The 11,380-nt window shown below is 42.5% G+C and overlaps 1 protein-coding gene across 1 annotated transcript in view; it reads right to left on the bottom strand.

Moving 5' to 3' along the window:
- Nucleotides 1-7,858, bottom strand: part of SYT9 (synaptotagmin 9) — a 184,990-nt gene extending 177,132 nt beyond the window's left edge. The window contains exon 1 of the mRNA XM_003781061.2: nt 7,483-7,858. Coding sequence (XP_003781109.1) covers nt 7,483-7,627 — 145 coding nt within the window. The 5' untranslated portion in view covers nt 7,628-7,858. The remainder of the gene's footprint in view (nt 1-7,482) is intronic.
- Nucleotides 7,859-11,380: the final 3,522 nt, after the last annotated feature.

The following is an 11,380-nucleotide window of genomic DNA, read 5'->3' as shown; positions in this document are numbered from 1 at the left end:
ACAATAATTACATAATAATGATTCATCAAGATAAAATTATAATAATAGTAAAAATGGCTAATATTTTTGGAGCACTTACTACATGCCAGATATTATGATAAATATTCCTGTGCATTATGAGACAGGTACTACTATGGAATTATAGCTTTATTAAATTAAAATATAGGCTGCCAAGTTCAATTTGAATGTTAACATAAAGAGCAGATAATTACTTTGTATAAGTATATGCCACATAATATTGTCCACTTTTTATTTGGAATTCAAATTGAATTGGTGTCTTTTATTTTATCTGAATACTAGTAACCCAGATGCTACTAATACATTTTACTGATGAGAAAACTAGGACACAGAGGTCAAATAATTTGTCCCTGGACCTACAGCTAATAAATGGGGATTCAATGTTAAGTTTGCAAAAAAGTAGAAGAGAAATTCTGTCTACAAATGATTACAAATGGTAATCATGCACATGTCCATGGACCACAAATGTGGGCAACAACATCCATTTATTGAGGTGTTACTTGAGCCTTTACTCTGGGCGCTGTGGAATCTTCCAGTTTCATTTCATGGATGAATAATAGGAAATGGGAAATATTTTGCTCAAGTTTACTAAGTTATAATAGTACCTTCATGATAAAAATAAAACAAGAAGTATATCAAGTGAAATGTCAGAGATATCAACTGTCAAACTTAGTACTTAAGGAAATTTCATACTTAATAACCTAATATTAAGTGCAGGGTCACATTCTGACTCCAATGTTCTTGCTTATTTCACTTAGCCATCTGGATGTCCTGAGGTAATTTTTTTTCTTTCAGATGCCGTTATATCAATGTTTGTATAAAAATTTTTTTGTGATAAAGTACATGCACAAGGACACAGGAATATTTCAAGGAGCCCGGCAAAGGCTAGTCCTTAGGCTTTGATTTGGTCTAAAGCCATTCCTAGAGCCAACCAAATGAAACACTTAAGAAGTCGTGATGCACAATTACAGCTGCGAGAAAGATCAATTACCAGAGTGAAAACATCTCCACAACTCAAATTGTAACCTCATTCAGAAAATAGAAGTACATACCTCACACTTACCCTTTTAAAAGTAAGGGAGACTGCTCTCCCTCCCACTTACGCTTGGAGACCCCAAGCTCTTCCCCTTTCTCTATATATACTTTGGAGTAAGCACTTGTTAGTTCTCTCAAGTCAATTAGTTAAGAAGGGATTAGGAATTTTATTAAGACAACCATATGGGAAACACCACTTCAACACATCAACACAAAAGTGTCACTGTGTTTCTCAGCTAAAGCAGGACTATGCGCTATACATAATGGAAATTTTTAGGGCAATTTCCCTTAGGTGTCCGCTTAATTTTTCCTTGAGAGGTTAGCTCCTGTCAAAAAGTTTGTGCTTCTGATTGTTTATTCTGAAGGAGGCAGCTGGTCATAGGGCTGCCTGTGATGTCTTTACCACAATTTGCTTTTGTTTTTCCCTCTTGATAATTACCTCATGACTAAAACCACTCACTGGTCCATGTAGAGGAATCCCACAGAGATGAAAACACACTTGTTCAAATAAAATATTTATGAAGAAGCCCTAAAATGTCACTGAAATAAATGCAAATTAGATCTTCACATATTGTGCAGCCAATATGCCACCCATTCCTTAAAAGACTATTTCCTGATTGCAATTAACATTAATTTTTAAAAATTAATCCCATTGTGCATAATCACACCAATGTCTATTCATAAACATCCAGTGTATTAAGCCTAATTCGTTTTTGGCTATCTTAGAAAATATAAATCAAGGCTAATCCTTAATCTTGATGATTATTTTAGAGATTTTTCCTTCAAAACTGTCATTATTATTTTACTGTAATTTTTTTTTATTGAATCATAGCTGTGTACATTAATGCAAGGATGGGGTACAATGTTCTAGTTTTATATACAATTTAAAAGACTTTCATTCATCACATTTTCTTAGCTATTATGTTAAGAGATTTATATTCTATACTTAGTAGGTTTAACTTGTACTCTTGTAAAATGCACCGTAGGTGTGGTCCCACCAATTACTCTCCCTCCACCCAATCCTTTCCCCGCCCCTCCCCTCCCTCTCCTCTTTACCCTTCTTCTTGGGCTATACTTGGATTATTGCTTTCATATGAAAGTGTGGGTGCTTATAAATTGGTTTCATAATATGACTGAGTACATTGGATACTTTTTCTTCCATTCTTGAGGTACTTTGCTAAGAAGAATATGTTCCAGCTCCATCCATGTAAACAACTCTACACCTTTAAAAAGTGATTTCACTGTAATTTAACACAAGATGACATTAGTGAAGTTTTTTACCTTCTGACCTTCTAATAAAATATTACTTGGACAAAATTTTCTTGATTCCTTAGGGGAGTTTTTCCCTTCAAATTGGATGGACATCATAGAGTCTCGTGATATTTTTTAAAGAGCCTTCAAAATAAAAGTTTGATATAATGTTGTCCAAAAATGTTAATAATCAATTGACCGGGTACTAACCATACAAGGGTAATAATCAAGGCCCTTGGTTTCTGATACTATCTTACCTAATTTTACAAAAAGAAAAAAATGTGAGCTGAGAAGAGTTACGTGGATTCACCTTCACTTAATGGTCTCAAATTTGTCCTCCATGTGACTGCAGGTTAGAATCAACTGAGAAACTTAAAAAATATGCTGACGCCAGGACCCATTCCTGAATATTCTGATTTAATTGACCTATGGTACAGTCCAGTCATTGGTGCTTTTTTGTTTGTTTTATTTTTGTTGTTTGTTTGTTAGAGCTCCCTAAGAATTTCTAATGTGCAGCCAACCTTGAAAACCATGGGTCTAGAAAAAGCTTATCTTGAATAGAGTAATACTTGCCTGGAGAGAAGACTCACTAATGATGAGTCTTAAGGCTCTGCTATACACCTTGGCCTGGTGAACAGTTTCTAGACTTTGGGCTTACAGGGCATGAGAAAAATCTCTGGAATATGGAGGTGAAACATGAATAGAAAATCAGTATCCAGTATAACAGAATTCATAACTAATCTATAACTGTACCTCTATAACTACATAGATATTTAACCTACGTTTGGAGAATAAATCCACTAAACAAGTACAGAATAGAGAAAGTAGGTCTATGGGCAGCTCTTATAAAAAAATCTGAGAAAATTTTATTTATAATAACTCCTAAATTATTAGCATGTGTGGTATAACTACCTAAGAAGCTACTGTGACTTAGACCCAACTATTTTTAGATAAAACCCATGGCCCTAGGCCACTTGACTTCCCTGCACTACAGTTTAATTACATATATCAATTGCTTTCAGCCATGTTTCTTGAACCTTACTGTGCCTACAACCCACCTAAGGATCCTATCAATATACAGATTTATATTCAGTAGATCTGGGGTAGACCTGAAATGCTGCATGTCTAATACGTTCCAGAAGCTGCTAATCCACAGGTAAGTGCTTTGAGCAGCAAGGTTTTACAAGACTGTTAGGAGGACTCAGTGCAATGACCTATAGAAAGTGCTTGACAGACAAGACCAGTGCCCTACAGATGAAAAGACTTACAGGGAAAATTATTAAAAAATGCTTAAAATCTATAAATTACACGATCCACTTCCCCTATATTTTCCAGATGTGGAAAAAATGACTCTAGAGAAATTAAGATATTTACCTTCTAATGGTCAAAAGTATATAATGGAAAAGGGTAATAAGACCAATTCCTTTTGACTGAAAAAAGTAAAATCAAGATCAGTGAGTGGAAGTTTAAGAGAGCTTTTAATTTCTTACAAGAGAAAATCTTTTAACAGTAAGTGCTATTCTACAACCAATTAGCCCTCTTGACAGTGAAGTCTCCAGTTATAAAATAAGAGAATAGAACAGCAGATGTTAAAAAAGATATTCTTCTTTATTCCTCAGGTAAATGCCCAACTGCAAGACAGGTTGGCAATCTAAAGAGGCATCATATATGTACAAAACATTAAAATAAAACAGAAGAGAAACCCCCTGATTTCCCTTCCTACTCCTATCTTCTTCCTGAAGTCTTCCTCTGCTCAGTAAATAGAGTAGTTTAGGTCAAAAACCCTTGAAGTCACCTTTAACCCTTTTCCCGATCCTTCACATCTCTTCCATGAATAAATACTGGTGGCTGTACCTTCAAATTGTGTCCACAACCTAATTTGTACTCATCACCTCTGTTACAACTATCCTGGTTGAAGCCACTGTCACCAATGTTTAGGCTTCTGAAAGAGCTTCCTAACAGGTTTCTCTGTCTTCACCCTTGCTTCTCTACAGCATGTTCTCAACCTAGCAGTCAGTGTTGTCTTCTCTATGCTCAACACCTTGTCATGGCTTCCTATCTCAATTAGAGTAAAAACCAGAGTCTTTACAATGGCTTACAAGACTCTGTGATTTGTCTTCTCCAATCCTTGACCACATTTTTCCTAGTTCTCCATCTCTTTCACTCTTCCCCAGACTTTGAAATCCCTGTTCTTTCAGTCTTATCTAATGCTTCTACCTCAGGGCGTCTGCACATCCTCTTCTCTCTGCCTTAAAGTTTAGTCTCTGAGATGCAAGTTTACATCCCACATCCTCAATATATAAAACGACATAAAGACAATCGACAGAGCACTCTAATTGCTGTCTATGGACAAAAGTGCTCACGCTCGGCTTAAGGATCAGCACTTTACTTTCCACAAGTTGGTACAGATGATGGACTGGGTGAGGCAGTCCACTTCCAACTGTGACTCAGGCTCATTTTTAAAACTCACACTTGCATCAAGACCTCTGTGAATACCAAGTTAGGAAAAGCTTAGTGTTACTCTCCCCCACCAGGATACTACAACTACATGCCCCCAAAATAATCCTTCTGATGGTGCAAGCCTACCTGTCTGTGACCCAGCCTCGCACTACCTCTGAAAAAAAAGGAACAAACATGATGGATGAAGGGTCATTCTGCTGTCTATAGGAAATGATATTTGTGTTTCTCTGTTGATAACCAAAGCCCTTAGTTCAGCTCTAGAAAAACTTAGCTACCACCAGGTGGCCATGGATGGACAATAGACAGAGAAAGCTGGGAAGTGGCATTTGGTTTTTTCTTTGTTATTTTTTTTTAACAGAAAAGGCAGTCACCCATTTACAGAGGCAGCTCTCTCCAGGGACCCAAGTCCCAGAGCTGCTGTAATGATTATTCTGGTTCACACTATACAATAGCAGAGAAACTTTTCCCATCATATTGTGCAGTGTAGCTTCTACAGCCACTCAGCTTTAAGGACTCAGAGATTAAAGCCACTCTTGGTTTAGACATACTTCACCAGAGGGATGAAAATAAAAGCATCTGATGTAAGAATTAATGTGGGCAAGGTGAGGAAGGAGGGAAATGAAAGAAGATTCAGCCTAAGCTAAAGTGCCATGGACAGGGTGCACTTCAGATGTCATCTTCGGCCTCATCTCCTCTCACCTTGCACTCGAAGTCCCCCACCCCTGCCTCATGAGCAGGCTACTTCCGACACAAACCAAAGACCTGGATGCACATGGTGCTACCTCAAAACTCTTGTGCCCTAATTTTAAAAAGCAGAGCATTGCTTTCAGGGACTCAGAGAACAGCAAGGCAGACTCTCATCTATAGCTATTTTTCAGCCAAGGAATCAGATTTCCTTTTGTAAGACATCTTCTTCATGATTCTTCTTTATGGGCTTCCCAGTGCAAGGACTGAGCAGAACCTGAGAACACAGAATCCAGTCTCTGGATTCAAAGGAGCAGAGGCAGAAAACTGGCCAAAATGATGTGAGGTTTTAAACATGTGATTCGTCTCATCTACCTTCTCTTGTAAAGCCAAAGATGACTATTTATGTGGATAACAAGGACACATGGTACAGTTGCAGGCAAGGTAGTGAGATGTCTTAATGCTGACACCTGCTTTGGGTGAAGCATGTTAAATAATCTTCCTGTTATTGCTGCTTAAGGACAGAACTCCCCCATTCAGGACATGTTCCTGAGATTCCAGTTTGTGAGATTAGGTGTTCTCACGTCTTTGTGTGGTATATTCAGCACATCACATCCAGCAATGAGCCATGCACAGGCTGGACATTAAACCTCCTCAGAAACCAAAGGGATCAGTATTTCCCCACTTAATTCTCCATCTTGAAGTAACACATTAGTGACCATTTGATAAAATTAATGTAACCACTGGCAATGAGGAACAATAATTTTTCTTTTTCAACAGAAAAAAAAAAAGCCTTTGAGTAGAAAAATCTGATATAAACTTTTAACAGAAGACACACCCCACACACCCATTTTAAAGATACTACCGAGGATATGCTATTTAAGTCAGGCTTAGAGTGACTCTTTACAAATCAAATAATTCTCTAATTTATCCTTTGGGTAAAAGGATTTTTATATAACAGTTTTGCTTAAAGTGAGATAAACTCGAACACGATAATTTGCACAGCAATAGCTCGTTTCCAATATTTATACCCAGGAACATCAAGAGAAAGGCCATTTTCTCATCCTATCTTTAGCAGTCCAACAATATGCTTTTTTGGTAAGTTCTCAGGTTGGAGGAATATTCAAGAAAAATTTTCTCTAGGTGAGGGGAGAAATTCCTCAAGTAAACATTTGGAAGGAATCAGCAGGGAATGAGACCTAAAAGACCCAGGGACCTTGGAAAAAGCAAATGGCTTCACTAAAACTCCTCCCTCTAACCTTAATTGGTCAAATGCCAAAATAAATGAACTTTACGAAGTTAAGAGCTTTGCAACTTTCACTAAGGATAACTACAGGTGCACAAGCCGAAACCAAGGAGCCCACCGACGCGAGTGTCCCCAGAAACAGCAGCCGCTCCAGCTGAGAGCCCAGGCCCAGGCCGGCTCCGCGCCCTGCGACCCGCGGGCAATGGGTTCAGGCCCGGCTGCCCTGGGCTAGGAACTCCCTGGCCCTTAACCCAACGCAGCAGGATCCCGTCCCGCCTTTCTCATCGCAGACCAAGGAAAAGGATAGGACACTCAGGAGCAAGAATGAGCTGTGCCTAGTGGGATTCAGCCCCAGCTCCGGGCCATCCCCAACTCCCAACTTCCCGGAGTTTCCTTCGGCCTCGTCCACTTCCCACGGCTCAGAAGGCCACCGCGGCCTCCCCTGGCTGGGAGTACAGAGCCGGGGAAGTGGAGAGCGTACCTTGAAGCTCAGGAGCCGCCCCCAGGAGCCCTGGAGATGGGAGCGCAGGTGACGGGTGTGGTACCTCCAGCCTTGCCCCAGCCCACCCTCCCCGGCCTCGGAGCAGCAGCCACTGCCCGGGTCCCCACCCGTTCAGCATTAAGCCACGGGTGAGCTGGTTCTTGATCTCCCCCCTAGCTGGGTGGCAGCACCACCACTCGCCCTCTCCCAGTCCACGTCGCTCTTCTGCCTCAGGCCCCGGTGCGTCCGTCCCCAAGTCCCAGTCCAGGGCCCTCAGGTCGCGGCAGGCGACAGTGGCGGCTCTCACCTGGGTCGCGGAGCCGAGGTCTGGCACGGTCCCGCAGGTGGTAGATGAAATCTTGGCAGCTGTCGTGCTCCAGGGCCCCACGGGCACAGAGCTCGGCCAGCAGCTGCAGCGCCTGGTGACAGAGCGCGTCCCTGGCCCCGGGCATCGCCCCCCCGCATCCTCGGACCGCGCCGGGCAGGCGGGCGCGGGAGACAGCCCTCCGCCTGCCAGCTCAGAGCCGCCGCCTTCGGGCCGTCAGCGCTCGCCGCCGGGGACCCACTGAGGAATGGTCTGAGCCTGAACCCCAGCCCCAGCCGGCCCGGCCTCCCACCGGTTGCATGCAGCTCTTCACCAGTCGGTCGGTCAGGCTTTCTCCCTCTCCCGCCCGGCCCCTCCGTCCCTCCCCCGGCACGGAGGGGAGGCGGCGCGGCACAGCCCAGCGCGCCTCTCTCCTCGCGCTCCGCCCGCCACTAGCGGCCGCCGGGGGGCGGGGCTGGGTCATGGGTGCGCGCGGCTGGATAGGATCGCCGCGGCCCCAGCCCGGGACCCGGTGCTCACTGGTTGGGGCGGAGCGCGGGACTCGCTCTGCTCCGGACCTTGCGCTCAGATCCGCCGCGCCCAGGCTTGGATAGTGTGAGGCGGTGCGCGCTCCGAACGCTCTCGTCACCTCACCCATCCGCCCCGACGCAAGCCGAGTACCCCCTCTGACCACCCCTTGTGTGGCGGAATCACGTTCTTGGAAGTGTGGCGCGAAGGTTGCAAACTAGACCACACCTGCCAGCGGAGCAGAGCAGAGTCCCTGCTTCAAACTTCGAAAAAGCTTCCTGGGCATAAACCTTGGGCCTAAGGTGCCAGACGCCCAAATGTGGGGTTTGGGTTCAAGATTCTTCAACAAAGAACGGGTTTCCCAAGCACAGGCCCTCACTGTGGTGCTTTGGAAAAGGTGGATCTCTCGGATCAGAATTAAAATCAAATAAATAAATGACCCCTGGGAAAGACTTTGCGATTTACCTGGAGCTTCCTAAGTCCTGGCCGGTTTTCTAAGGAACTGACTGGAAATATGAATATTGACAACGTGTCTCCAGCACCCAAGGAAGAGTATTACAGAATCTTGGATATTTGGAAGGGACTTCAGGGCACCTCTCATCCTGCCATCTTTTCAGCTTTTAAAGCAATACCCACGAAGAATGAGCTCTTTCTATATATCAGGCATTGTGCCACAGGTCTTTGGGGTATATAGTTTCATGTAATTCTCTAGAAAGCCCAACGAAATCTGTATAACTGTTGCACTGGCTTTACCATTGAAAGAGACTCTGAAAGGTGTCACTTGCCTAAATTCATACATGTATTGAACTTTCATTTCTCTCTCTTTCTTCCTTCCTTCCTTCCTTCCTTCCTTCTAGTATAATACTAGTGTTCACATTCCAACAAATGCAATATAATAGTATTATACTATTATAGTATAATACTATGTCCTGCTCTAGAACCACTTGAGTAGAAATTATAAGAGTAACTATAACTGGTAATTGGTACTCTTAAGTTTGTGCTGTCTTTGGGAACATCTCATAACAAATCGTATTGCACAGAAAGATAATTTGGGATCCCATAAAGTGTTCACCTGCCAGCTACTTGGGAGGCTGAGGCAGGAGACTTGCTTGAGCCCAGGAGTTGGAGGTTGCTGTGAGCTGTGGTGCCATGGCACTCTACCCAGGAGGATAGCCTGAGGCTCTGTCTCAAAAAAAAAAAAAAAAGTGTTCACCCAACAGGCAAGTTTTGAAATGCTGCCGTGAATGGTGCGAGGGTTTCAAGGAGCTTATAAGGGAATAGTAGAGAAAATACAGAATTGTAAAGGTAAAAATACCTCTAGAGAGTTATGAAAAGACAAGTAGACTCTTTGCCCTAGTAATCGTAGGAGGGAGAAGGAACTAGCTAAAAGGGATCCTGTGGGAAAAAGTCAAAGATGCTGGTCTTTGAAAGAAGGAAAAGGCCATATGACAGTGGAGGTGACATCAGAGTGTGAGACTAGGGCTGGTGTAGTAATGGTGAGGAGGTTGTTTGTTAAAGCATGTAGAACATAATATTAAGGCCACTAGAGAGGAACCGAAAGCAAGAAGTTTAAAATGACTTTGACAAACCAGGCAAGATATGGAGAAGAACTAGACCAGGCCAAAGGCAATGACTGATAGCCAGAAAAGTCCAAATTTGAAAAAACATTTCAAGTATTAAGTGACAAGGTTGCAATCAAAGCAAGGAGGACAAAATGAAAGACACAGAAGTTTCAAAAGGTCATGTGGGTCCGATGTGAACAGACCCTGATGACAGTAATATAAGCCTAGGGTTTAAGAGGGAGAAGACTGGCAAGCATGAAGGGAAAGGTGGAGACTGAGTTGCCACACTGGATGGGTTCCTCCAAGAAAGAAGAGCTGGAGAAATGGGAGAGAGCTTTGGCATTTAAAATGTGGCTTACCAAGGAGGAGATGGGAAAGTGGCAGTCAGAGAAGGTGGAAATTTTGGGCAGCAGACAGTGGGGAGTCATGAGGGCCAAGGGAAAGAGGAGTGTTTGATAGGACAATGACGAAGAATATCAATGTCAGCTTTAAAATAGGATTTAAAGAGAAAAAGAAACCTAAAAAGTGTCATTTGGATGTAGCAGGTAGTAAGACATTCCAAGTTTAGAGAGAATAGTTATTCAAACCAATCTTATTCAAGTTAACATTTTTTGTGCCTAGCATTTTACATCAGAGAATACTAATATGTGCGCCACTGGATTGTTATAAAGATTACATAAAGTAATACATTTAAAGTACTTACAAGGAGGGAGCTGGGAGAGGGGAGAAAGGAGAGGGATGGGTGCTCTCCCACTTAATGGTTGTAATGTTAGAGCTTATGACATGCCTCGTGGGGGGCAGGACATACTTATAAAAGGGACTCTAACTAACAAATGCAAATATTGTAACCTAATTCTTTGTAACTCTCAAATTAATCTGAAACAAACAAAAGAAAAGAACATGCTTACAATAGTGCTGCCACATAGCATAGGCTCAATCAATACACGTTTTTGTTGTTGCTGTTAGGTGTCTGCTACAATGTGCTAGAAAGTAAACATACTTTCTTAACCTATTACTCACAATATCCCAAAGTGATAGACATTATTTCCTATTTTGCAGGTGAAGAAAATAAAATTAGATGGTTAAATAATTTGTTCAAAGACAAATTGGCAGAACGAAGACAGTCACAGCCATCCCTCCCATTCCAACATGTCTTTTTTCAATGTGACTTTACCACTCCTCCCATCAAGCAGTTGAATCTGTTTGCATTTTCCTTGACTCCGAGCTGGCCCTGTGACTTACTTTAATCAAGAGAATGCGTAGAAGTAAGGTTCCAAACCATGTCTAGGCCTTAGAACAGCAGTTCTCAACCTGTGGGTCATGACCCACAGGAACTGTATTAAAGAGTCATGGCATTAGGGAGGTTGAGAACCACTGCCTTAGAAGATCTTGCAACTTTACAGGGTAGCTTGCTGGAAAGAGGCCCTGAAGGAAAAGAGAAAATGTAGAAAATAAACATTGTATGGAAGGGAACTCAGCTACCACTATGGCCAGCAGGGCTGGAGGCAGAAGGGATCACCACTCAGCCCAGGTATTACATGTCTGTGGCAAATTAGCTTTCAGTGGTGCCCTGGATAAGAAGTTTTGCTGTTTAGTTTTAACTGTCTAGGGCAAAGTCTTTCAAAGCAGAAGGACAGAGATGGTCATAACTAAAAAATAGAGGTGAATGGGAGAAAAGCTGTTTGTGGGTAAGAGAGACTTCCATGTGTTTATAGCAATGTTTCTCAAAGGAAGGTTCACTGTCCCTCTGCTCCAGAATTGCCTGATTTTCTTACTAAAATACTGATTCCTGGGATTCATCCAGACCACAA

This window comes from Otolemur garnettii, unplaced genomic scaffold (assembly GCF_000181295.1).
Source record: "Otolemur garnettii isolate 467f Iridium unplaced genomic scaffold, OtoGar3 scaffold00001, whole genome shotgun sequence".
NCBI classification, from domain to species: Eukaryota; Metazoa; Chordata; class Mammalia; order Primates; family Galagidae; genus Otolemur; species Otolemur garnettii.
Note: the sequence above shows the minus strand (reverse complement) of the source record. Positions and strands in the feature narration are given on the sequence as shown.